Source organism: Meleagris gallopavo, chromosome 1 (assembly GCF_905368555.1).
Source record: "Meleagris gallopavo chromosome 1, MGAL_WU_HG_1.1, whole genome shotgun sequence".
NCBI classification, from domain to species: domain Eukaryota; kingdom Metazoa; phylum Chordata; class Aves; order Galliformes; family Phasianidae; genus Meleagris; species Meleagris gallopavo.
In genome coordinates, this window is record NC_139404.1 from 568,310 (window position 1) to 596,035 (window position 27,726).

General features: G+C 43.7%; 1 protein-coding gene across 1 annotated transcript; it reads right to left on the bottom strand.

Annotated features, from left to right (window-relative positions):
* Positions 1 to 1,084: 1,084 nt before the first annotated feature.
* Positions 1,085 to 27,091, bottom strand: LOC100549393 (maternal embryonic leucine zipper kinase). The gene is given in 18 exon segments (XM_019615052.3): positions 1,085 to 1,508; positions 2,130 to 2,212; positions 4,973 to 5,141; positions 5,582 to 5,675; positions 7,149 to 7,374; positions 8,080 to 8,226; positions 12,151 to 12,279; positions 13,572 to 13,658; positions 14,554 to 14,652; positions 15,226 to 15,294; positions 16,799 to 16,897; positions 18,021 to 18,113; positions 19,167 to 19,235; positions 21,870 to 22,013; positions 22,589 to 22,705; positions 23,163 to 23,248; positions 23,531 to 23,630; positions 27,036 to 27,091. Coding segments are annotated over 18 exon segments (2,034 nt in total). The 5' UTR covers positions 27,078 to 27,091; the 3' UTR covers positions 1,085 to 1,327.
* Positions 27,092 to 27,726: the final 635 nt, after the last annotated feature.

Consider the following 27,726-nt stretch of genomic DNA (forward strand, 5'->3'; position numbering starts at 1 on the left):
CTAGCTGTTAGTGGGCATTTGTGTGCAGAAAAGCTCCAACAGAACTACCCTCTGACACTGCTGCTTAGTTGGATATCAGTGTGGTTGCTGCTCACATTCCTGATGCAGGCTAAAGGTATCACTGCATAACAGAAAAACCAAGCTGGAGACGTACTGTTTTATGAGGGATATCCTAACACCTCTATCAACTGCTATGTTTCCTTCCTAGTTCTACAGATCTCAGAAGTTACTGGTATTAACCTAGGGTCAGTGCTTGCCTTTTACTCAGCAAAGCTGATAGCATTTCAACAGTCTGTGGGAGAGTCCTCTCTAAGTGTACCTGGCCATCAAGGGCAGTAAGTTAGTGAGTAAGTGATGGAAACCAGTCCTGGTCAGACCCACTGATCAGCAGGGCCATCTGAGAGCACAGAAATGTTTCTTCCAGCAGGGTTATCTGGCCGAGGACTCCTAAGGGCTCTGCGCTTCTCTGGGTTATGTGCTCAGCTTTGTTGCAAAGGGGGAAGTGGGGGTTGTGTCCCCATCTTGGGCAGAGACCTGAGGCAGCCCGGCAGGAGGGCTGTGGGGCAGGAGCAGCTGCAGGAGGCTGCCACTCTCTTGGCTCTCTGTGCACACATCACACCACCCCTTCTCAGCTGCTTGCAAAACCTCACAGAAATGTTTCCTTCATTCACAGCACCTTAAAGGTGCTAAATGACTCTGCACATAACCACCAGGGAACACAGGAGCATCAGAAAGAACACTCACTTTCTAAGCATCACAGAGGCTTAGGAATCAGCTGTAGCAATGTTTTACATAGGAGCACAGTTTAAGTCCTGGCCCTCTCCACTTCCCCTTTCTTGAGGATGGCTCTAGTTGGTATGGCACTGAGCACATCTTTCAACTCTGTGATCCACAGCTGTGACTTACTTAATGATCTCAATCAATCCTACTTAAACAGAAGAGACAAGAAGAGAAATATGCAAATGCACTTCTGGACCACATCTACTTGATAACTGGAATCGTACCATAAGTGAGCCTCAGCATATCAACACCAATAACTTCCTTTTCATAGCAGCTATGAAAAATGGGGCAGTGGAGCTAGGGGGTAGTTTAAGGAACTTTATTTCAGTCGAGTTACAATTGCAGAACATGTAGCAGAAGTTGACAGTTTTTGTAAGAAAAGGAAACGTGCAGTGGGCATATACACAAAGGGGTGGTTAAAACCATCAGAGCTGACAAGGTTTCTCAAATACAGCTGTGAAGGAGATCACAGATTACCTTTCCAGACTGATTTTTCTAAAACGATGATTAAAGTCTCAGTACAACACTGTGGCTTTCTGAGCAGCAGTCACACTTGGCAGCTAAAGGATAAAATGTCTTCCACCAGCCTCTTGTAGACCCAAGCATCCCCTCTGAGCCTCTGTCTCCTGATGCCAACTGCTTCATTCTTACTGAGCCGACACACTTCTAACTCAAACTTCATGGATTCTTTGCCAAAGTCTGGCTTTGTTTGGCATTTCAGGGTGTAGCTGCACAAAACAAAGGAGAAGCAGAATAATCATTTAATATGTTTCAAAGCCAGCGCTGAACAATTTTGAATGAATAAAAGCACTTAATGGAAGTACTCCACTGGCATTCACGTGACTGAGAAAACAGCCCAGGACCAAGTCAGCTGAGAGCTGTGAGCACCAAATCCAACAGCGGTCCCTTCAGAGGTCCCTTCCAGCTCTGAGGGTTCTATAATTCTGTGATCTCCTGGCCAAATGTTTGTGTGTTTTAACTACCAAGAATGAGTGCTGCAGTTACACGCAGCCTCTCTCCCAGTTGTCTGTGACTGTATTTTAGCTCACCTTTTGTACTTACAGTTTTACAGGGACAGACAACACTCACATCGGCCCCTAAGTGCTACATCATCACTACTGCTTCATATTCGTCAGAGAGCTCTGTGGGAGCTCATTTAACTCATTTAACACTGTTCTGCATCGTGTGGACAATTTTTCATGCACGTATCCATTTACTGTTCCCTATGCTTTTTCTAAAAGTATTGTATTTTACAGAGTGGGACAGAGAAAGTAAATTAAAGCATTTACTTTATTAAGGGCTATGGAACTGGCTGTTTACAAGGTGAAGCCATTCTGTTTTCCACTTACCCCTTCTTTGAAAGGACAGAGATTATTTCACTCAGCAGTTGGTCTGGATTCAGTAGTTGAGTCATGGTAACATTATAGTGTGCCTAAAAGCAGACAGCTCATTAAAAAAAAAAATCAAAATCACAGAATATATATTTTTCCTAAAACTGCAGATATTACGGAAACTTCTGATGCTGAAAGCTGCAGAACATCTAACCATACAGACAAACGCTTCAGCTCCCCAGTCTGATCATCGTTAAGACACTGGAATAATAGCAGGAACACTAACCAACAACTTCTGGACAATTAATATCAGAGCACGTAAAGTTCTAAACAGCATAAAATCCAAAGCAGCAGTGATGGGCCAGGGAAGCACAGAGACAGGATGACAGAAGACAGCCATGAACCCATATTTCATCTGACACTACCCCTCCCACGTGGCTGGGGAATTGCCTGTGCTGTGCTGCCCTGCTGAGACTGAGTGCTTCAGACGTCAAGGAACACACGAGGTTCCACGAGGCTTTTCTAGCCCTGAAGTATCATAGTGCAAAAAAACCCCAGCAAAACGACGAGTAATTTCTAACCTTAAGTTTGTGGTTGCAGTTTTGTTTACATCATGTCTAATACTACATACAACAGATGTACAGCAATTGTCATGTCACAGATACACAAATACTGTAACTGCCATACAGACAGATCAGAGAAGACAGGAAGGTGAGACAGCCTGAGAAATGAACATAGGCTGTGGGTGTAAAGGCGGAGAGAGAAAAAAAGAAAAAGAAAGTTCTTCAATTTCCCGTTCAACCTACAACACACAGAACTCCTTTTCTGCAGTAAAAATTACATAAAGTTTCATCTTCCACTGTTGTAATCTAGTGCCCACAGAAGTGCATCAGTGATCTTGCATAATGCTTTGGATAAGGGAAACTGATACAGAATGATAAAAGCTTCTAGAGACAAAAAAATTCACTTATATTTGTTTCTGATCACTCAACATCCTGAATTATTGGTGTAGTCTGGACGCTTGTCAAATTAGCTGGGTAGGTTTGTAGTCCCAAATGTCTTGAACTTGTAACAGTGCCATCTTGTATTTAACAAAGTGCCAGTTGGATAAACTTCCAGATAAGAATACAGAAGCTAAACTGCATTTAACCTAACTGCAAAACACAAAGTAATCCTCTTCGTATAGACAGCCTTGCATGCATCAACCATTAGACAGCTGAGTTCAGGATCTTGCATCGAAGAAACACAGCAATAATTAGGACAGCAGTCCTGGACTTCAGGAGATCCAACTTTGACCACTTTGAGAGCCTAATATCCCATGGGTTACAGCACTGGAACACAAGGGGGTCCAATAGAGCTGGTAGACATGAGGCACCACGTCATGTGGTGGATGTCCCATCCCTGAAGACTGCCAGCTGGGTGGATGAGGAAAGAGCAGCGGATGCTGTGTACCTTGAATTCAGCAAGGCACTGAATTGACGCTGGCTCCCATAACATCCTCATAGGTAAGCTTAGGAAGTGTGGGACAGATACTAAACAGTGAGGTGGACTGAGAACTGGCTGACAAGCAGAGCTCACAGGGCTGTGATCAGTGGCACAGTCTAGCTGTGCCACCCTGATGAGGAAAGGCTGAGAGACCTGGGGCTGTTCAGCCTGGGAAAGAGAAGGTTGAGAGGGGATCTTATCAACGTTTACCAATACCTGAATCACAGGTGGCAAGTGGATGGGGTCAGACCATTTTCAGTGGTGATCAGCATCAGGACAAGAGGCAATGAGTACAAACTGGAACACAGGAAGTTCCATACAAGCACGAGAAATAACTTCTTTACTTTGACGGTGTCAGAGCCCTGGAGCAAGCTACCCAAAAAGACTGCGAAGTCTCCTTCTCTGGAGATACTCAAAACTCCCCTGGATGTTTTCCAGCACTACTTAATGTAGACAACCTGTTTTAGCATAGGCTGGACTAGATGATCTCCAGAGGTCTCCCTTCCAGACTCTTTGATTCTGGGACTGTACTGGAGATGTCCCTAATAGCTACAGCTCCAGAAGACAGCTAGCTGAAGAGATGCATCAGTTTCTTTTATGGAACTGTTTATGCCTTCATAACAGCCTTGTTTTCACATGAATCACATGTTTTTTGAACATTTCATCTACCCATTCAAATATAAATTCCTCTCCAGTGATTTATATGATTCTGTTCACTACATGGAAAAGTCAATGTATGTAGATTCTAAAAAGCCAAAACTGATGTTATGAATCGACTTGGCTAGGTGTAAGTTCTTAATTTCATGTACAAGTGTTCTATGCAATGCATTAAGTAATTATTTTTTCTAAGGCTATTTAAAGAAGGAGTTGTAAAAAAAAAGGCTTGGGTGCAGAGACATCAAAACCTTGAAAATCAGAAGTCACACTGACAGCATCAGCAATTCTTTCACCAGCTGAATTTATTAATCTTTGAATCTTTAATCTTGGATTCTACTGAATTCCAGACAAGATGCTACAACTCCTTTCCAAGTGTATCACTCCTGAACTATGGAGAACAGCTAGCAAGGAATGTTATCAAAACTCCCTCAAACCAGAGGGAAAGCTAGCAGTATCTCTACAGAAATAACAGCATTACATATTTTCAGCTAGGACTCCTTTAAACCCATCCTGCATCCTCCTCCAGTTGGGTGAGATGGCATACAAAAAGCATGGTCAGCAACAGGGCCATTATATTAATAGAAAAACAGGACGAGCAAGTGCAGTTTTCTGGAGTGCAGGCAACTCAGATCACAGAATTTTTCACAAGACTATTCCTAACAGTACTGAATGTTGAAAATAGCTATCATTTCCATAAAATATTTCTCTGGTAAACATACCTTAAGTTTTCTTGGTCCGTGTCTACTGAATCGCTTCTTTTTGCCTGGTGTAAGCATTGTTATCACTTTATCTAGGCCTCTTTCAAGACTTCCAAATAGTTTGGCCTTTCTCTTCTTTTGGCTGCTATCCACATGAGCTATGTTGAGATCTAAATCCACAGAATGACACCTGTTACAAAACCAAATTAATTAGTTGCTTTTCCTCAGCAATCAGACAGCAGTTATTTCAGATACACTATTAGAATATTACCAGGTCAGAATGAAGAAAACAAAAGCAAGTGCTGTGTATTATGAGAGCTTCTGCTTACAAATTAGTTGAGCTTTAAGCTCAGAGATGCATTTTAAAACTGCAGCACTCTGGGAGAATGGAACAAGATGAGATTTATGTTATGGAAAATAGGAATGCATTCTGAAGATGAGTGACTTCTAGGTTTTTTTTTTTTCCTGCTTTCAGTGTTTCCCAGTGAATACAGAAAGAGGTTTTAGGAAACTTTTAACCAAGAGAAAGGAAATATAGCTTGCTGTTGTGAACAATGCTTCCTGGGCTGTTCATCGATTACGGCAGCACTGCTCTAAACCAAAAACATACACAGGTAACTGGACATTTACCTCCTCTCAGGAAGAACCTCAGTTGCTGTCAGTTCATACGTATTTGTTGGTATTTTGGGCTTCTTAACTGGGGTGACTGTTGTGAACTGGCTCTCTGAAAGAAAGAATCCAAACCAAAGCAGGTATGTTTTTGCAGTAGAGGATTTATTTTTCTTCGGTGAGGATTTCTCATGATTGGCAATTAATTTTTTTAAAGCCAGCCTCCTACGCATCTCTAGTCTGCATCTTCAGAATGATAAAACAGTTTTAACTACTCTGCTCTGCCACTGGTCTCCAGACAAACACTGAGGAATTTACTACGTCAAAAAGTCGCGTTCCACATTTTCCTTTATGTGGAAGGTGTGAATTACATTACCACAGGTAATACTACATGTTAAGTAACAGCCTAAAAAGTTCTATTGTCCACGTGTGGGAAAAGTTATGTGGAGCAGCTTTGAATTTGTGCAGACAACTCAGTATAAAGCTCAGAGATTCAGCTTTAAAAGCAGCAGTTGGCCCCAGGCAGTGGTGTGCAGAGCATTTCCAAGAGATACTTCCACGATTTGTTATTACATCTGCAAGTGCTGCTTCAGCCTATCCCAGTGTAAGAACTCCCAGCAGAACAACAAAGATATTTTAATTGTTAACTCTCAGGAATATCTAACAAAAACGAGCAGAAATCATACTTCTGCGCTTCTCACTTAAGAAATACCTACTTTTACTTTTTAAACGTACCTAAGACCAACATCACAAATTACGTGTGACCTTGAGACAAAAATGAAACCTGTGTGAACAGCGAGCCTTCGTAACGCGCTTCGTTGAACACTTAACAAAGGGCAGTGATATGTTCAGTAACCCTTAATAACAGATCAGCCTGCAAAGATCTAGCATCTCTGAACAATATTTTCTAGCACTTGGAACAGAATTAAGAAATGCTTAGTGTTTTAAAGGGCAGAGTTAACACGCACAGTATCAACACTAAGACAGGCTGGAGACAAACATTTTTGTAACTCAGAGGAGCTGATATAGCATGGACACATTTCCGTGGTCCATCACATAAATGCAGGTGTTACATTGCCAGCCTAAGTATTTTCAATGCCACGCTGAACAGATACATGAAAGCACTGGTACGCTGTCACGAGGAATCCAGTAGGTAACATTTCATTTAGAAGCAAGATGCAATAAAAGCACACTTAAGAAAAAGCAGACCCTTTTCTTTCACTCAGAATAGTAGCCCAGAAAAAACAGAAAACATACTGAACGTTGAAGAAATTTCCTACTAGATCTCCATGGGAAGTGGAACCACGTGCTAGTGTTAGGAGCATAGCACTTGTGTCCTTACGGATGAATGAGGGGAACGAACGCATCCCCAGGCATGCTCCTTGTGAAACTGCGAGAACTTGTGTAAGTAATAGAGGAGTAACCACTTGCAGTGCACTGTCAGATGTACAGGCTGGTGAATGCATGTGCTGTGACCAAAAAAACCCCAACCTAAATCTTCAGAAACAGAAGTTTAGGATCTACAAGTATTGCGTTCATGTTTAAATTTAAAAAATGTCCAGGTTTTCATTTGTTAGATACGACATACCTTTGGGAGTAGGTGCCTGAAAGGGTGTGCCTTGTACTTGCTTGTCTGTCTCACTCTTTGAAAAGGAGGCCTTTGGAGCAGGAAGTGCAAAGGGCAGCTCATCTCTTAACGCTGACTCTGCACCAACATTCTCTTTGTTTGCGTGCTTCTTAGATGCCACTTTCCTTGTCACTGGAGTTGACAGTGTGAATTCCGTGCCACCCGGCTGAGTGTCGTGCCTTGACTGCTGCCAGAGATGTAACAAAAGCTATTCCAATCACATCCAGAGAAGTTACTTCAAGGAAATTCTAACATCTGAGCAGGTCAGATGCAATGCTTATAAAAATATCATATACTACTTGTCTATTGAGCAAAATAGTTAAAAACTCTTCAGTACCTCTGATTCTCTCCTAGAATGAGTTTGCTTCTTATAGATTGTCAAATGCTATTTTTTAATTTGTTCATCTAAATTCTACATTTAGGATTAGTCCTCACCAGCTTATCTGAACATAGCTATGAATTATTACTTGGTTTAGCTGCAAAATTTGAATTGCTTCACTGTGGATTTTCTTGTCCAATAGAGATTGAATTTCTTTTGGCACCTTTAAAGCTCTGTCCAACTCTAGCCTAACTCCAAAATCTTATTAACTGTGCCTTGTCACTTTCCATTTTGTTTTAAAATCCTCACTGACTCCTTTACTCTTTCCCTTACTTGCTGTTTCTGTGAAAACAAACACTGAAGTTAAGGTTCCCATCAAATGAACCATGGCCTACAGGTAGAAGGCACCAAAGTTTACGCTCAACATACTTCTTTGCTCAATCTGTATTTCCCTTTGGTCAAGGTCCACTAGATACTTAAATATGTAATAAGCATTATATACAATGAGAAGTAGATTTCTGGATTAAGAATTGTGTTTTTTCTGTAAGAAACTAGCACTAAATCTTCGGACACCTGCTTTGTTCCACAAGTATTCAGAATAAACTCTTCCAGTGGACATTCTTCAGACAATGAAGCTGCATCAGAAAATTCCATGGATCCAAACGCATCTGGCACATCGCTGCAATCTGGCGCATCTTCAGATGTCACAGCCTTTTCAGACTGAAAAGAAATGTTCAGGTGAGATTCTTTTGCAGGACTAAAAGGAAGATTTCATCAGAAAAAAATAATATCAGTAAAATCTAAATATGATTGCTTTGCAAGTTCCGAACCATGGCTAACAGTTAGTGGAAGTCCACATGCCAGCAGCCCCAACTTTTATATTATGTTCTTAATATTGTAATCGTGGATTTGACATTCATTTCAAGAGCAGAAGGGAAATTATTCTTAAAGTGAAGTCATCTTTCACAACCTGTGTCAACAAGAGCAGCATCTCATGGCCTTCGATTTGGAGACTTGGACCACAAGCTCTTTTCAACAAAAGTCAAATAACAGCCTGGGAAGAACTGAAAAAAAGAACCTTCAGTGAGGTCTGAAAGTGGCTCACATAAAGGTAGACAAGTCATACCCAAAACATATGATTATGGAATCTGCAACACTGCTTGAACCAGTGTTTGGAAGCCTATGAGCAAGCCCAGGTAAAAGTTCCTTATTGAATCACGGAATCCAGAACTTCAGTCAAGATTGCTAACCTTCACATCTCACACCACGTGTGACTGTGGTATCAAAATATCCTTTGTTTTAATGGCTCGTTGTGATTTCAGGAACATCTTTTCCATGGATTTCTTTCATACCACTTTGCCAATATTGCATACAGCTACCTTATCAGTCCTGAGATGGAAAGGAAGCTATTTTCTATTTTCATCGAACAGATACACAGTATCTCCTGACCTGTGTTCACAGATATCACAACGATCACGTGTCTCATTACTAGTGAAAGCAGAAACAGCAGATCTACAGAAGCTCTGGGAAGCTCCATGATGACTTACTAAAAAGCCCTTTCCAGAGGGCTGCCTGCGATGGGCAATCTCTATTCTGTAACTGAAATCACGTTCCATTCAGTATGAATGCCTGAGCAGGATGTCTTGACTATTGTGTTTTGGAAGAAATGTAGGCCACGGTGATTTTTTTGCAATTTCCTTAGACATAAAACTGTTTCCAAAAAGGCAGTGTTATACATATTCTTGTGCCATCAAAGTCACAGAATCACTGACTGGGTTGGCAGAGACCTTCGGAGGTCATCTGGTCCTACGCTCCTGCTCAAGCAGGGTCATCTAAAGTAGGCTGCCCCAAACTATTGCTGTCAGCTTTTGAAAATCTCCAAGGAGGGAAACTCCACAACATTTCTGGACAGTGTGTGACAGTGCTTGGTCACCCACACACAGAATTTTTTTCTGATGTTTAGACAGAATCTCTTGCAGTCCAGTTTCTGCCCATTTCTTCATGTCCTTCCACTGGGCACCAATGAAAAGAGCCTGGCTGCACCTTCTTTGCAACCTCGGTCCAGGTATTCACTCACAACAATAAGATCTCCCTGAGCCATCTCTCCTCCAGGCTGAACAATGCCAAGTTATGTGAGAGGTTCCACTCTCGCTTTCTTGTCTTCACATGAGACCAGTTCTAATTAGGGGCATTTGCTGTTTGGGTATTTTGGCAGGTTGAGGTATTCAGATGCATTATCTACAGGCAGGCAGGTAAAGTTTGTTCTGCTACTGTAATAGGACTAATAGGCTGCTGTGTTATGTGGGCATGATTTTCACAATCATATGTGAGGGCAGAATGCATTTTTAAAATAGCAGCACTAACCAGACCTAATTTACCTGGCACGCATTTCACATGTAGAGACAGAGTAACTTCACTGTTGCTGAACCCAGAAAAACTAATGATCTGGGTGTGAAAGACCCAGTAATCTGGGTCATTGTGATCACAGAAATCACATTATACCTTTTCAGCAACTCTTGTGATACATGATCTTTATGTAGAACCAGTAATCTTAGAACTCATCAGTATTACACAGCAGCTGTATGAATGAACTGAAATGATTTACATGCAAGTGAATCAGATGCATAATAAGGTATTTATTTGGAGAGCTTGTCTTTACACAAAATAGCATCTTCAGCTAGCCAGCTAGCAATTTTACACAGAATTCTAGAGTTCAAGTAATGATTTGTATTATGGCTGTAATTATACTGAAAGCTTTCATGAAACACCTCCCCTGTATGGAAAGGCTGAGAGAGCTGGAACTCATCAGCGTGGAGAAGAGAAGGCTCCAAGGAGACCTTAGAATGGCCTTCCAGTACCTGAGAGGGCCCTACAGGAAAGCTGAGGAGGGACTTTTTATGAGGGCAGGTAGCGACAGGACAAGGAGAAATGGCTTTAAACTGGAAAAGGATAGATTTAGATTACACATTAGGAAGAAATTTTTTACTGTGGGGTGGGGAGACACTGGAACAGGTTGTCCAGCAAGGTTGTGAATGCCTCCTCCCTCCAAGCATTCAAAGCCAGGCTGGATAGGACTTTTGAGCAACCTGATCTAGAGGGAGGTATCCCTGCCTATAGCTTGGGTTTGAAACTAGCTCATCTTAAAGGTCTCTTCCAATCCATACCATTCTATGATTGTATATTCATAAGGCTATTCTTGTTCTCTAAGTTGCTGTGCTACTTGAATAGAATAATCTTGCACAGAACTTGCTTAGAAGATGCAGTTAAATTTGCTGAAGCCTAAGGACACAGACTGCTGGACTTTCACCCAGCTGCAAGTAAGGAAGGCCACACAGCTTACTCTAACTGCAAGATAAGGAAGTAAGAAAGACTAAATTGAGACTCTGCAAGCATTGGCAGATCTTACAGGCCTGAAGATTGGAGAAAACAGCCCACCAAGAGACAACAAAAGGAACCAATCCAGAGCAGGAAGATCTCCAACCTCCATACTACTATTGGTCTACATGGCCGAGTGAGAGGTTGGCAACATGCACCAAAAGGGCATTTCTCTGTGCAAGGTCCTTCCTCAAGAGCAATCACCTCCATTTGTCTGTGTAACTTCAGCTCTGTATGGCTTTTATTTTTTCTGGTGGGGAATCAACCACCACCCTAAGAAGCCTGTATCAGCAGCTGGCCACACTAACAGTAAAGAAATGTTTTCCACTGTCTGGTCTGAACCTCCCCTGATGCAGCTCTGTGCCATTCCTGCTCATCCTGTCATTGGTTCCCAGGTCAAGATAGCACCTTCCTCTGCACTTTGCTCTTCAGGGAGTTGCAGAGAGCAAAGAAGTCATCTCCTGGCCTTTGCTTCTCTGGACTAGGCAATGCAAGTGCCCTCAGCCTCTCCCCAGAGCACACACCTTCCAGTCCTCTTAGCAGCTTTGTTCCCCTCCTCCTGGCTGCCAGGGCACACCACTGGCTGGTGCTAAACTTGCCATCACCAGGACCTCTAGACCCTGTCCTGAAGTACTGCTCTCCAGACACTTGTCACCTAATCTGTATCTTTGTCTGTCCTTATTCCATTGCTGGTACAATGTCTGGCATTTTCCTCTGCTGAACTCCATGCCACTGCTGATTGCCTAACGCTCTGATCTATCTAGATTCTTCTGCAAGGCCTCACATCCCTCCAGAGAGCCTCCAGCACTTCCCAGTTAAATATCATCAGAAAACCTGCAGAGGATGCACGCCTCGCCTGCATCCACGTCATTGATTAAAATGTTGAACAGGATTGGCCCAGAAATGGAGTGTTGGGAACACCACTAGTGAGTGTCCACCAGTAGATGTAGCCCCGTTCACTGTGACTCTTTGAGCTCTGCCACTGAGCCACTCAGTATAGCCTGTACCTGCCCAGCTCACCTTTGGATGACTTGTCTGGAAGGATGCCACGAGGGACAGATCAGAGGCCTCACTGAAATCTAGAAAGATTACATCCTCTGTCTTTGTACACTAAGTGGGTGGCCTTATCATAGAACAAGATCTGGTGACCAAGGCTGGCTGCACACATCTCTCTTAGAGATGTTTAGGCCACCAGGCTGTTTACTCATGCAGAGCTTTAGCACACAGAAGCATTTTTACCAGAATGTTGTGCTGAACTCTAAAACTTACCCCCAGGCTTGCTGACTGTGTTGCACTGGCATGTGCTGTTTGTGATGGAATTCGTAAGTGGATGCGCTTGCCACGAACCTTCTTGGATTGAAGCAAGAGATAGGTTGCTGACATCTGGTCATAATTCCACTAGAAAACAAGAGTATTTAGATCTCTTCAGAAAAGTTGTCAGTACAAAGAAAGCTTAGCGTTCTAAACATTTCTGCATGTCTGGAATATTTTCCCCTTGATGTGCAACCTTCATGTCTGATCACATTAGGGTAGTTTCAGACCTTAGCTGTTGACACAACACATTTAAGATAAAGAAGCAGACTACTCTTGTTTTTGCTTGAGAGCAGTACAATTGCTGAAAGTGAAAACTAAAGCTGGTGCCAGAATCTCTCTACTGAAGTGAATGGCAAAGGTCCTATTAATGCATTTTGCACAGTATTTCAGCTGGACTCCCAGTTTTGGGGGCCATGTTTCAGCCCAGCTCCAAGGAGCATCAACATTCAGCTTGATTTTCAGCAGCTTTTTGTCTACCATGAGAACCATGGGTACAATGCTTGACAGACTCACAGTGTAGTACAATTAGCTTGAATTACTTGTAAGGCATTAGAAGTCCTTTGACAAAAGACTGTGAAAATATCACAGACTAATATGGAAGAACTTCTTACCCTTGTAGGTAGATTGTTCTCATTATTTCCTGTACCTGAAGAAAAGTAACAGTGACTCCACAAGTGATCTCTCCTAGGTCAAACTTACATTTTACATCTATTCCTACTAAAGTTATATGGAAATCTTAACAATCCTTCCAAATTCTACCACTTTCTATTTAATAGAAACACAAGAAACAATTTTCAGATTCAGGTTAAAGCCAGAGTACACATCCTGTTTTAAATCTCTTCTACAGCTTGGAATGTCATTATTTATATTTATACAGTATCTCTCAAAGCACTCAGTTTAGCTTTTCTCATTTAGTTTCAAAAGTTACTGGAATGGATTCATTTCCTTAAGATTTGTGAGTTGTAATTCTCAAATTTTCTTGGTTGTCTGAGTGATGTGTTGATATTTTCCACTTATTAATGAAACATTTCAAAGCAGTGAGTTAAGCCAGCACGTGACATCTTTATTTATCCATAAATTTCCATTTTGAATCTATCTGGACTTCCAGAGATTCCTAAGAATTTTAGCATGGTAGAAAATAACAGAAAGGCTTAGAAAACACAATTAAAGGAGAAAAATAGAATAAATGTGATCTTCAGAAATGTAGTTACTAGCTACAGATAGACTATGGAGTTCAGCAGGGGTGCCTTAGCTCTGAAAGGTATGAAATATTTAACGTTTGAGAATAAGCAAGCATTAGAGTCTGTTACTACAGTAAGGTTATTTACTGCAGTAGTGAGCTTAAATACAGTGAATTACTGACATACATTTATTACCTCTGATATCAATGCCGATATACTCTCTCTGCTCTGGTTGTGAAACACAGAAAGCTCTGTTACACAGTCCTCATCAAGGTGCCCCAGCTGCAAGAACAAGACCTATACTGAAGAAACAGCTTCCAAGTCATGTCACAGAGCAAATCTCACCATGATAGTGTTCTGATATGCAGCAATCAAGTCAACAATTAGCCACAATTTCAGATTTTCTATTTTAAGTAGCCAGTATCAGGGCTAAATACTGCAAGGAGTAAACAGAAGGAGTCACCAAACTTCAGCAACTGGTCCCTCTGTGGCAACAGGTTCTGAATTCAAGTACAAAAGCCTGTCAGCAGATGAGATTTTCACTGGAGCAGAAGTTACACTTCTATCCCTTCTTAATTATTCAGTTACATGGCATGCACAGCACGCTGTGCTGTATGATAGCACAGCTGTTCTTCAGAGAAACAGTGGCACTCAGTAGCAGCCATTGGCTGCAAATACACAGCAGCTTCTCAGTATCTACAGCAAGAACCTCTCCACACACTCCAATTCCCACCCCCACCCCAGCCTCTCACACATGTCAAACAACTGAGAGACAAGGAGGACAAGCACGGTTCCAAATAATCACAGAATGGCTTGAGTTGGAAGGGACCTTAAAGACCATCAAGTTCCAAGTTGCAAGGTTGCAACTCACCAGATCAAACTGCCCAGAGCCTCGTTCAACCTGGCCTTGAATACCACCAGGGATGAGACATCCCTACCTCCTGTTTTATCCACCGACCTCTCAGATGGGGCTGCCTGCAAACTTTCTGGAGGTGCCCTCTGGTTCCACTCTCTTGTCACTGATAAAGATATTGAAGGTGCCAAGATGGACCCCTGAGAGACACCACTTGTCAGCAGCCTCTGAAGAAATGTATTATCACTCCCATTCTACGAGGATAACAGTGGGCCAGAAAAGATTCCAGGAAATACTTAGGCCTCTTCGGGTATGTGTACTTACTGGGTATTTACTTTGCCACTGAACAGCATCAGAATAACCTTGCATGAGCCAAGGGTGACTTAGCAGGTGTTTAACTGTAATCCTCTTCTTAGGGTCTACCTAGTGGGCAGCAACATTCAAGCTGTTACTTATTTCATTGAGAAGAACTGGAGACAATTCTTCTTTTCCTAAGAACTTCAAGGTGCTGCCTAGAAGCACAAATAGAAACCAGCAGTATTTCCTCACTTCACCAAAAGGAAGGTCAAACACCCGAGCTGTGAGGAGCAGTTACAGAACTGTGGTTACAGTAAATGTTCCATGAGCATTTTGTATTTATGATTCTGTGTACATACAGCCCAAAGGCATACTTAGTATGTTCAGCTTCCTCTATGAAACATCTTTTGTTCACAAATCACTTTTAGCTATGCAGCACAATTAAGAACATCCAAATGCAAACTGCTTGAAGATTGTTTAATTATTAAAACTGTAATTATTTCTATAACCAGTAACTAGCACCATGTTATTATTTGAGAATTTTCAGTACAAGACAATGCTAATCTTTTCTTCAAGGATATAAGGCATGGAACAGTTTAACTTGTTTAAACACTGAATATTTTCTAAGCGCTCCATCAATGTTTTGAGCTTATGCAACAGCATTTTGTAGATCAATCTGAACAGAAGCAGCTCTTTTACCTGTAGCAGTTGGTTAAGTAGCAGTGTACTGCTAGGTGAAAGCCATTTTGGAATGGTGTATTTTCCTCTCTGCAATAAAAAAAGTTAATGAAAGTAAAATAACTGTAATAAAAGAGGATTCAGAATGAACCTTGAACAACTAGCTCAAAAGGAACTGCTAAATTATTTGGATGATATTGACATCTCTTTTCTTGCAAAGTGTAGGAACAGACATATGCAAACTCAGCTTTAAGAATTGCTTGAATAAATTTAATGGTAAAACTAACACGTACTTGGCTGAGGGCAATGCTGGAAGGGAAATTGCTCACAAGAGCATAAGATCACACCAGAAATACTTTGTTCTAACAAGAGTAATGGCACATAGTCCACTTCCTTAAGTATTCCCAAAATGAAGTGATGGGGAGCATTACAGGGAAAAGAACAGTGCACACAGATGCTATGATCCTGATTAGATTCAAGCAGTGAATATAAAGACTTAAACCAATTCTGAGTTTTAGATTCCAGGATATTTCAGGATCTATAACGTGTGAAATTCAATTACACAACAATGTCTAGGTGTCTGATTTCAAGCAATTTTCAGATCACAGTCACATAAAATTAAAACAAATTCAGTGCAGAAATAGCAAGCCTGTATCTTAATACCTGTGAGATTATCCATTTTTTACTGCACTCTGACTAAGTTCTGAAATTTGCTCATCCCAGTTCACTTAAACAAGTTCCACCAGTTCAAGCAGTGCAGCTCTCAGCTCCTGTGTGCATCAGACAGATAGAACTAAATGGTGCAGAAACAATCTCTGACAGCTGTGAGAGCTCCATTCTGCTTACAAACTCTCAGTCCAAAACTATTCACAATTTTAAGGAAGTGGACACCAGAAGCAGTTGGATCATTTGCCATTTGCCACATTCTGCATCTTGGAGTAATGATTAGCACAAAGGGTTTCCTGCAGTCCTGCAGAAATGACAAAGTCCTGCTTACAAATGGACAAAGTCTCAATGCACAACATAGTTCATACCAGACTAAAAAGCCATGTCACTTGGTTAACATGCTCAGTTTGTTATGCACTCTGAAAGGAAACAGAACCAACTGCTGAATTTTGAAGGGAACCGATGGGGTCCTACATTTCCTCCTGATTCTGAAAGAGGAAATTCTGATAGCAGATGCAGAACTTTGCTCAGACATGAGAAGAACTGGCATTTAATAACATAAATAAATATAAATAAATAAAATTCATTTCAGGTAAATCAGACAATGTATTTATATTTTTACTGCAGGTAGCATAGGGAGCAGCCAGCTGAGGAACCAGACACAAAAATCTAGCCCACGGGCAAGTAAATTCTTCTCCTTCAACTCTGTATGCTCTCACATTATAGAATCAGGCTACAGTGCCACATAGGCCAACCAAGTATAGAACCAAATCTACAAAATACTGGTGGAAAAAGCAGCAAAAAATGGGACAATATTCAGCAGACAGGCCTTTCCACCCTCAGCATGTTCTGCCGTCAGAAAAGCAAGGCTTCCTGTCATGCTCAGCTATTTCCCTTCTCAGTGCATTCTAGCACCACTGATACCTACTGTTATCCTCCTGCAGAGTGCCATCACACTGGCAGCATCAAAAGGAAGAAGCCCACACAACAGAGCATACCGCAGTACACCCATGCTCCAAATATCTGCCTGAAAAATAAAAGGACAAGTTTACAAACCTGAAGCACCTAAAATGGCTTACTGACAGACTGTATTTTCTGCCCTTGTCAAAGGCCACATATAGCCCATGAAAAGTTGGCTCTTTCCCTCAGGAAAAAAACATTATGGTCCCAGAGAAAACATATAACCCTAATTCAATTGTTCTTCCACTCAACTTAAAGCACTACTAAAACCAATATCTTCATCTTAGCTCATCACCTTGCAGCAGTACCTTATATCTACAAGGATTTCACAGGCAAAAATGAAATCAAACCCATCACAAGGGATTTGGCACAGTTATGTGTTACTGGCTACAATGAGAGCTGTCAGCAGTCACCTGTGAAGCTCTGCTGCTGTTCTCTTTATGTACAGGCACAACCAGGTTCATACACCTCCCAGTGCAATTCTCACTCTGACTGGAAAGAAAAAGGAGGCTTGAAAAGCAGTCTGTGGAAAACAAACAAACAAAGCAAGAATTAGAAGCCAACAGCAGCGGTGCAGTGGTACCTGAAAGAATTGCTCCATCTTGAACAGCAGAGCAATCCAAGAAGTACGAGGGCATTCCAAACTAGACCACTTGGGACAGATTAACAACTGCAAGCAGTGGGTTCCAAAGTTCCAGACATGAAATCAAAGCTGGAAAAACTCTGCACCTTTTCCTCTCTCAATCTTTAGTACATTGTGCATCACAAGGGAAGCAAGTCTTCACACACAGCTGGGAAGCTAAAGACAAGGCTGACAACCCGTGTCAGATCCTGAGACTGCACAAAAGTTTGACAGATGATGGATAATTCACAGACCACATTGCTCTTTCAATGGCTTAGTAATAGAAGGAGATCTCTGAAGTTGCTGTTTTGTAGAGCCCTGAAGCAGGGAACAATTGGTGGAGACAGTTAAGGATTAGCCAGAGACAAACCAGCCAGCTGTGTGAACTGAGGCTAATCGCACTTTTCAGTCTGTGGCCACTGACAGCTTCTGAGAGCTACTGAGCAAGGCAGAATTCAGGAGGGAAAGCGAGTGAGCGTACCTGAGCTCCACTGCCTTTAAATGCTCTGTGGGGAGGGGAGGAGAGGGAAAGAGGGGAGAGGGGTAAAACAAACACTGGCCTTCATACCTCTGAGCCAATATACGCTTTGCCCTGGATTAGCTCTGGTGCTGCATTTGCTGGGCTTCCACAGCATGTGTTCAGGTGGGAATCAAGGCCTCCCTGGAATAACACAGGAAATAGAAACATCTCCTTTAACAGAGTTTGTGTTTTCTACTAGTGACACTGCAGAAGCCTCAGAGGCTTCTTCTCCTGGGCATATTCTCATTCATTGTGATTTTGCTTTCATTCAGTAGGTGACCTCACTAAGCAAACATTGTCTAAGACAATAGATGACTATTGTATCAGTGTACAGATCCCAAGCTGCTCACTTATCTTATGTAGCCTTGGCATGATGCATTATTTTCCTTAGCTGATCATCTACTAAGATGAACTGTCTGTGCAAACACACAACTGGGAAAGAAATCATGCAAGAGTTATTGTGTTTGAGGCTCGCAGGTCATTCAGAACAATCTAAAGCAATAACTTTACAAACTTTACAAAGAACAACTGATATAATACTTCTTATTCAGAGTATCCTATTGCTTTACTTGGGTTTTGTTCTAAACAGGTCAGAGCAAGATGATGTTATACCATTGAGACAACAGCCTGTTGGTCTTGACTACCTGCGAGGTAGGTAAAGTGATTTGAGGATAAGTAATTCTCTTAGAATCAGTAAGGCAGTCTTCCCATTAAATTCTTTCTTACCAGCACCCATCTTGCATGTTTAGTAAAGGTTCCTAGAAACTAGTTTTAAGATCAAGAAACAATTCAGTTCAAGCATATGCAACCACAGGATCTGTATGTCACCTGCAGAACTCATTTGGTTCTATCCACAATCTCAACCTACATGCAGTTCCTTAGAAGAGAGAATGGCATGCCAACCCAATGCTCCTATTACAGACCCTTGCGTAAACAGGTGATACACCTACAAGATTATCTTCAGCTTAGACTATGAAAATAGGAAGTCTAGGCAGAGAAAAGAAAATCTAACTGTGCTTCTGAGCGATCTGTTAACTACTCTCACAAAGCTAAGGCCCTTCCAAGCAAGATGCAATTGCATCTCGACCACAGAAACAGCTTGAATTTAGGGTGTTTGGGCAAGTCCCTGTTGCACACTGTGGTCAAACATGCATTACTTGGGGGCACGTTATATTTGATTTAAGATACTCTTACCTTTGGCTTTGCACAGAGCCCAAAGTCTATCAGCTTCAAATTATGTTTCTCATCAATCAGCGGATTTTCCTGGTGAATGAAAAAGCAGTCAGGAATGATTTTCACCTGAATGCCCAAGGAAACATATCTTCTCTTCTGTTAGTTCTTGTTGTGGTCACTGGTTAGCAGTCTACTAAAAGCCCTCTCTCTCTTAGAGATTTTCACTGACTGCTAACAAGCACCCATCTTCCCATACCCCAGGTGGGAAATACTAGTTTGTATCTGTTAGAAAGGGCCTGGGGACTAGGAGGACAAGTGGTGAGAGACCACAAGCTGAATGCAAGCCAGCTGTGTGTTCTGACAGAACAAAAAAGCACCACAGTATAATTGGCTGCATTAAAAAGCAGCACAACCAGACCAGGACAAGTCACCCCTGCTTCACACTCATTGGATCACATCTACAATACTGTATTTAGTTTTTGGCCAGGAAGGAGAACAACCTGAAGCAAATTCTGTGATTGGCCTCCAGTCCGTGCAGGGGGCTGAAACTCCCACTCAGTGAAGAGAAACCGGGGAGAAAGATGGTTGTTCAGAGTGCACAGGAACCTCATGGCAGCTTCTAAACGCTCACAAGGGAGGCATGAAGACAGACTGAGAATCAGGACAGCAGGTCGTGGTGGGATAGGGACAGAAAACAGTCACTCATTGAAACAGCAGACTGGAGAGAAGGAAAAAAAGCTTTTCAAGCACTGAACAGATTGCCCAGAGACAGCATGCAGCCTCATCCCTGGGAGAGGTTGAGGATGAAAATGGAATCATCTTTGTGGCCTTCCTCTGGACCCTCTCCAACAGCTCCCTGTCTTTTTTGTACTGAGGGCTCCACGCTCGGATGCAGTATTCCAGATGGGGCCTCACAGGAGCACCTCCCTGTCCCTGCTGCCACCCCTCTGCTGATGGAGCCCAGGACACCATTTGCTTTCTGAGCCGCAAGGGCACACTGCTGGCTCATGTTCAGTTTTCCATCTACCAAGACCCCCAGGTCCTTCTCCACAGGGCTGCTCTCAAGGACCGCTCCTTCCAGTCTGTACGGATGCCTGGGATTCCTACGGCCCAAGTGCAAACCTCTGCACTTTGCCGTGCTGAACCTCATCAGGTTCACCTGGGCCCACCTTTCCAGCCTCTCGAGTCCCTCTGAATGGCATCCCTTCCTCCCACCGTGTCGACCGCACCACTCAGCTGGGTGTTGTCAGCAGACTTGCTGAGGGTGCACTCGATTCCGTCATCGCAGTCACTGACAAAGATGTTACAGAGCACCGGTCCCAGGACAGAGCCCTGGGGGAGCCGCTCGTTGCCAGCCTCCACCTGGACACGGAGCCATTGACCACCCCCCTGCCTGCGGCCTTTCAGCCAGTTTCTTATCCATCAGTGCTCCGCCCATCAGACCCACATCCCTCCAGTTTGGAGATAAGGATGTGGTGGGGGACCGTGTAACAAATCTCTAGAAGTCACCTCCATTCCAAGTTACTGTCTGAGCCTATGAATCCATCAGCTTTTCAACTGGAAGCCAGTTCTAAAGCTTTATTTTTCAGAGGGGAAAGATTCTTTAGATATAAGGATATCATAAGATGCCCAGGAAAATGCTTGTGCTGTAATCATTTGCTTTACTCAGCGATATCAGCAACTTCAGAAATGCAAAGTTCTAACCTATTTGTGTAGAAATGCTCAAACCTTCCAGTACCTAACCTGTGCTTAAAGCCTTCAGTGACAGAAAACCCACTGGATGGAGCCAGAGGCATGCATCTCACCCCATACCCTCTGTACAGCCACCATTTGTTTAAAGGATCACTCCTCCTTGAGGCACAAAACTACAGCAGTTTACACAACGGGCTGACACCACAAGGGCTCTCTCTAGATACAACAAAGGGCATAAGGACAGTGTGAAACCAACACTCATATCAGATCTGTGTCTCTGCTCTGCTCCCAGTAGGAGCATGATGTTTTACTCCCCTTTCAGAGGAAGATTCTTCTTCAAGGATAACAAAATCCAGCTCAGCTGCAGAACATAGGATAGAATAGTAATAATTATCTGACATTGTCTGTAGAGAAAGAATTCTAAGCACGAGATAACGAAGGGTGTCTGAGTTTCAGCTGGGGTGGAATTGTTTTCTTCAGTGTCTGATATGGTACTATTGTTTTGTTCTAGATTGCACACTGATGCTTGGAGTTACTGCTAGGCAGTGCTGTACAGAGCCAAAGTCATTCTCAGCTGAGAGCCCAAGGAAGTGAGAGGGAACAGAATTAGAACAGCTGACTGAAACTGGCCAAAGGGATATTCCCTACCATATGACATATTGGGGAAGGAGTTGTGAAGGGGGTGGAAGTTCATGTCAATCTCTTCCACTACTAGGAGGCTAACGGGACATTGATTAGTAGGTGGTGAGCAATTGCTTTTGCATTCATCATAGCTGTTATCCTTTTCCTTTCCTCTATCTCAGTAAATAATTTTATCTCAACCCATGAGTTCTACTTTGTGTTGTTTTTTTTCCCCCTTCAATTCTCTCCTGCAGTTCACTGGAAAGGAGTGGAGTGAGTGAAGTACTGTGTGATGCTCAGGCACCTGCCAGGTTAAACCACAACAAAGGGATAAATCACGCTCTCTCCCAATGGAAAAATGAAAACACGTTCATTATTATTTATGAAAGACTGAATACAGTTCAGGCTTACTGGTTTGAGGTCTCTGTGGGCATAACCCTGACTGTGAACGTAAGCAATTGCTGAAACAATCTGTCGAAAAAAGACTCGAGCTTCCTCTTCTGAAAGGCGGTCCTTAGAAACAATGTAATCAAACAGCTCCCCTCCAGGACAATACTGTAATGAGAAAGGTAAAGTTATCTGAATGTATTTAGATTATTAATTAATTATAGTTATTTAGAATGTATCAGAGAGGGATAAGGAACAATGAGAGCACAGAAAGCACAGCACAGCATGGACAGGATGCTCTTCCATTCCCTGTGCTCAATCAGAGCAGAGCCAGTTATGCCATGGGCCATCACTGTGGCAGACCAAACAAAGACATCTGACCCTTGCCTCCAATTGTGCACCTGAAGCATTGCACTCAATGTCGTGGGTGGCACAAATCACTCAGGAGATGACAACAACCTGGGGGCTCTGGTGTCCTGCAGACCTTGCAGATGCTGCTTTAAAAACCTGAAGTCTAAGTTAGGAATTAAAACCAGTTCACTTACTGTGAATGCTGATTAGTGGCTTTTACAAAAAGACAGAATATGTAACCTTTTCTACTTAATTTCAAACCAATGAATCTTGAACCCATTCACCATTGAGATATTTAAGAATCATTTCATTTCAGCTTCATTTTTGTATTCTTGTCTACTGCTAAAGATAAAAACAGTAACCTTAAGCCTGGCAGAAACACTATTTCTGACCTCTAAGACCATGAGTATTTTCTCTGATGTCTCTATTACGTGAGATGATTGACAAACATCTTGATGACTTCAGTTCTTCATGGCATCCATTTCTGTTTTAACACGAGGCGACTCATCCTTAAGAGACCATAAAAGCAAGCTATGAAATCATTAACTAATACATAACTATAAAAAACAGATACCACATCTGACTATCATGGAACATAAGAAGTCAAAGCATATATGTGACAGTACACAAATCAACATAACTCAGCTATGGCTGACATTACTCCCATAGGAATTCTGGAACACATCTGCAAAAACTGAAATGTAAAATACCTAGTGCTTTCATTAGCATTTTGTTAAAGTTGCTGTAAAATGGAGGAAGCTCAACATTATTACAGCCAGAGAGTATTGCCCTCTGAACAACAAGGAATCTGTGGTGCTCTGTTGAACTTTTTCCAATCCTACAGCATCCTTCAAAAGGCAATGGGACCAGGAGGCTGCATTTCTATACACCACCTCCACGTGTCCTTGAGAACTCCACAACTCCAGCAGAAGATGTTATCATATTTAAATAGATCTGTTGCCTTACCCCTAAAGCAAATTTGTCCATGATCTTTATTGCAACTTTGTCACCAGTAAGAAGATGCCGTCCGAGTTCTACCTTTGCAAAACCACCTAAAATTCAGAACAAAAATGCTTCCAGTTGAGTGTGAATTCTTCTCTAATATAATGTTACAGGGAAAGGAGAGTACCTAGCATACATTGTGTGTAATGTTTTAATTAGAGGAGGAGGTGATCAGCATAATCAATTCCCAACTGGTTTCAAAATTCAATTTCAAGTTTATGCACATGAAACCTGACTTAGGATCTTAGAAGAGCAACTCATCTAGTCTCAGATAAAGAGAGTGCTGAGTCAGACTGTTAGGCATGCTGTTTTTGTACAAAGATCACGCTTACCCGTTCCAATTGTTTCATGTAATTCATAGTACTTGAGAATTTCCTGGTAGTCGCTGACAGACATCCTGGATTCTGCAAGACCTTCAGATCCTCCAAGCACCTGCAGTGAGGAAGAGCTAGCAGTGTTCACATCCCACTTAGGACACACTCTTAGAAGCAGAAGGGACATTTCTGGCAGCTCCAGCACTGCCCATCTCCTCACCAAGGCGCGTCCCCTCTCACCTAGCAGTAACAAATCGCACTGCATGGCGCTGACTTCCCTTATGCTAACAGTACAGAACACCTTCAGAGCTTTGTGCCACACAGCAGCACCAGGGTTGGACTACAGCTTTTAGAATCACAGAATCACGAGGTTGGAAATGACCTGCAAGATCATCTAGTCCAACTGTCCTCCCACTGCCATTGCTACCACAAGCACTAAACCAGATCTCACAGCTCCTCATCCAGACGCCTCTTGAGCACTGCCAGGGACGGCGACTCCACCACCTCCCTGGGCAGCCATTCCAGTGCCTGACCACTCTGTGAGAGAGAAAGTTTTTCCTTGTGTCTATCCCAAACCTCCTCTGGCACAACTTGCGGCCATTTCCCCGGGTCCTGTTTGTTGCCTGGGAGAAGAGGCCAAACCCCTCTTCACCCCAACCTCCCTTCAGGAAGTTGTAGAGTGCAGTGAGGTCTCCCCTCAGCCTCCTCTTCTCCAGACTGAACAATCCCAGCTCCCTCAGCCGCTCCTCATAAGACTTGTGCTCCAGACCCCTCACCAGTTTCGTTGCCCTTCTCTGGACACGCTCCAGGGCCTCAATGTCTTTTTTGTGGCCAGGGGACCAAAACTGAACACGGGACTCGAGGTGCAGCCTCACCACAGCTGAGTACAGGGGATGATGACCTCCCTGCTCCTGCTGGCCACACTATTTCTAATGCAGGCCAGGATGCCGTTGGCCCTAACGGCCACCTGGGCACACTGCTGGCTCACGTTCAGCTGAGCACCAACCAACACCCCCAGGTCCCTTCCTCTTCACAGTCATCCAGCCACTCAGCCCCAAGCCTGTAGCGCTGCATGGGCTTCTTGTGGCCAAAGAGCAGGACCCGGCACTTGGCCTTGTTGAGCCTCCTTGGGAAGCAGCGGGAGCCTTTCCCCGTAGGCCTAAGCGGCCCAGCAGCGCTCTGCCCGTTAGCAGGGCCGTCTCAGCTCCGCTCCCACCCCGCGCGCCGCTCCGGCACAGCGCAGCCCGGCCCGTCTGCAGGCCGCCCGACGAAGGGCCGCTCCGCCCGACGAGCCCCGCCGCCTCAGCGCAGACACACGCAGCGCGACTCCCAGCCTCCCAGCCCCCTTTCCAGGGCTACCCGGCCTCCGCCGCGTACCGGAATTGCGCTCCGACGGCTGCCGGGACCGCAGCGCCGGGCCGGGCCGAAAGCGATGGGGACAGCCGGCAGCTCGCGTTTGAACTTCGCTGTCGGAACGCTCACTTCCGGCCAGGGGAGAGGATGGACCAATCACCGCCGCGCCGAAACCGGAACTGCTGTTATCGCGCAGCGCATGACGGGAGGAAGGTAGAAATGGGATGCGGTGCGGTGCCACAGCGGCGCCATGTTGGGTGTGTCTCCGGCTGCGCTGCAGCGCCGAAGGGAGACGGAATGCGGTGATGAAATTGAGTTTATGCAGCCCAAGGAGGCCTGGATTGGCGCCTAACGCATGTTAATGATGAGTCTGTCAGAGCCGTTTTATCACTCCCCTCCAAACGCACTTCGAATGCTTTAGGAGCAACAGTAAATTTTGAATAAACTCAGCATATTTTAGCAAAGCTGCAACAGCTGCATGACAGAACTTTAGGGAAAAAATAATCTCTAACGAATGTTGAATAGTGTTATTTAATGATCATCCGGTACTTAAATTAAGTAAACCAAGGCAATCACCTCCCAGCCAAGCAGCTCCCAGCCAAGCAGGTGCAACCAGCACGAGCTGCTCCTACACTCCAGGTCCCATTGAGCCTTACCAAGGGCTGCCCAAGGGCTCCCCTGTTGACCTCTGGCTTCCAGTGCCCCCTAATGTGCCACAGAGGTTTCTCAGGGCCCCACAGTTTGCTCTGCAGACATCCAGACGTGCCCCAGAGCAATTGTGTGTGCTGCAGGGAGACCAAGAGACATCTCACAGCACCCTAGTGCCTTCTCACAGCTCCTCAGTGTGCTCGAGGGCTCTTCAGCTGTTTCCAAATATTTCCAAATATGCCCTACTGCACTCCAAGAACATCCCCATATCTTCTGGTAACTCTAACGTGCTCTCAGAGTCCCCCCATTGCAGTGTCTGAGGCACAGACTCAGATACGACTGATCCAAACCACTTATTGCAGGTTCTAACATCCCTTAGAGAGATTCCCAAATTAGTCTTGTAACTTTCCCACCTTCCTTTACATACCAACAAAATATTACATAACCATGCATGCAGGTGCTTATCCAGGCAGTTCCTCCTCCAACCAGGGTCATTATCATGCAGCCATCACACAGCTTACATGACCTTTGTTTTTCTCTTCTGGAGTCTTCCTTGGTTCTCACCTTTGCTTTGTCAAGTCATTTATCTTGCTCTGCAACTTCTGCTTGGAATATTCTTTCTTGTATTCCCACATTTCCCCCCCCCCCCTTCTTTTAAATTTATTAGCAAATTATTAACATATTAATAATAATAGCACTCATCACATTAGTAACATCATCATGCCAGCATCCTGACCGCCTGCTTTAGAGCTTTCTCCTTCATTTTGTGTAACACTTCTTAACAGCATTTGCTCATTATAAAAATAAAACTCATCATAAAACTAAAAAACACCTCCAAGCCAAAAGTTATCCACTTCCGAGGTGCTACAACCCTTCAGTGAGCACATGCACTCTGGAGTTTTTAGCCTAGGCTTTTGAAAACAAAGCAGGACAATTTTACACAACTCAGAACAAAGGTATGCAATGATGAGAGGCACTCAAGCTCTGCCTGTAGGGTAAAAAATAGTATAAAAACAGGTGAAGAGAGGGGGAGAAGATACGGGAAGCAACCATTGGAGGGCAGTCAGAAGAGCTGATCCTTCTGGGATCAGTCAGCAGGCAGAGCCTCTCTTCCCCCAGCAGAGAGAGAGGTGCACACGCTCAGTTACGCTGAGTGCTGTCCTGGGGACAACTCAGAAATCTCTATGGAGCTGTTCTCTAACTTAGCCTGCCTGTGGCCAGGCTGTGCTACTCGTAATTCCTTGCACATGCTTTGCAGACGGTGCACTTGTGGGCAATGCAGAGGATTGGTGCCCCCACTGCTTTGATAAAGTGCAGCATTTACAGATAGAGCTGTGGGAGGTCTGACCCAGCACTGCGAGGCGAATAACGAGGAGGTGGTGCAGCAGCTCATGAGTGCTGCTGGACAAATCAGGCCGTGCACTCCTTGTGAGTCCATAATTGTGATTGTTTATTGACTGCAATGAGACATGGAGCACTGAGTTGGGCTGCTTGTGCTGCCCTGTAAGTGCCAAGGACTCACCTCTGCACGTGCAGCAGCAGCTCTCAGAGAAGCCTTCTTCATTTCCGCTCTCCTCTCTTTTTGTCTTTTTTTTTTGCTTTTTGTAAAAAGCAAAACTGCAGAAACATGGGTACCATGGAAGCAGATAGAAGAAAAAAGACAAAGGAAATTTGGCTAGGAGGCCTCTCAGGGAATATTTCCAGTGGGACATACAGAAGACCAGTATGTAGTTAATGGGAAAAGATGGGGCTACACATTCTGGCATGTCCTTGCCTTTGGACTTTGTAGCCTTCAACTCTTTGCCTCTACACAGAAGGAAAACGCAAAGCAAACCGTAAGCAAACTCAACGTGATTGATAAGGGAAGCAGCTCACCAGGGCAGGTACCACAGCACCTTCTTTTCTCTCAACTTTGAGGTCCGTAACTGCTTACGTGGTGCTGGGGCAGGCCCAGGGTGTGCTGCTGGAGTTAGCACACCATCTCTGCTCTGTTGCATCCTCTGAGCCTTCTACCCATTGCACTCTACCTTCGCTTGTTTCTTGGCAGGCCACAGCTCTGCTTTTTGTTTCTCTTCTTCCAAGTCAGCGTCTTGGAGAAAGAGTGGATGTCAACTGCAAGGAAAGGTCTTTCCCTGAGCTGGGACCTGCTGTTTCGGGATGCACTCCAGCCTGGAGAGGAGCTCCCTCAGAACAGACTTCTTTCACTGCTTTCA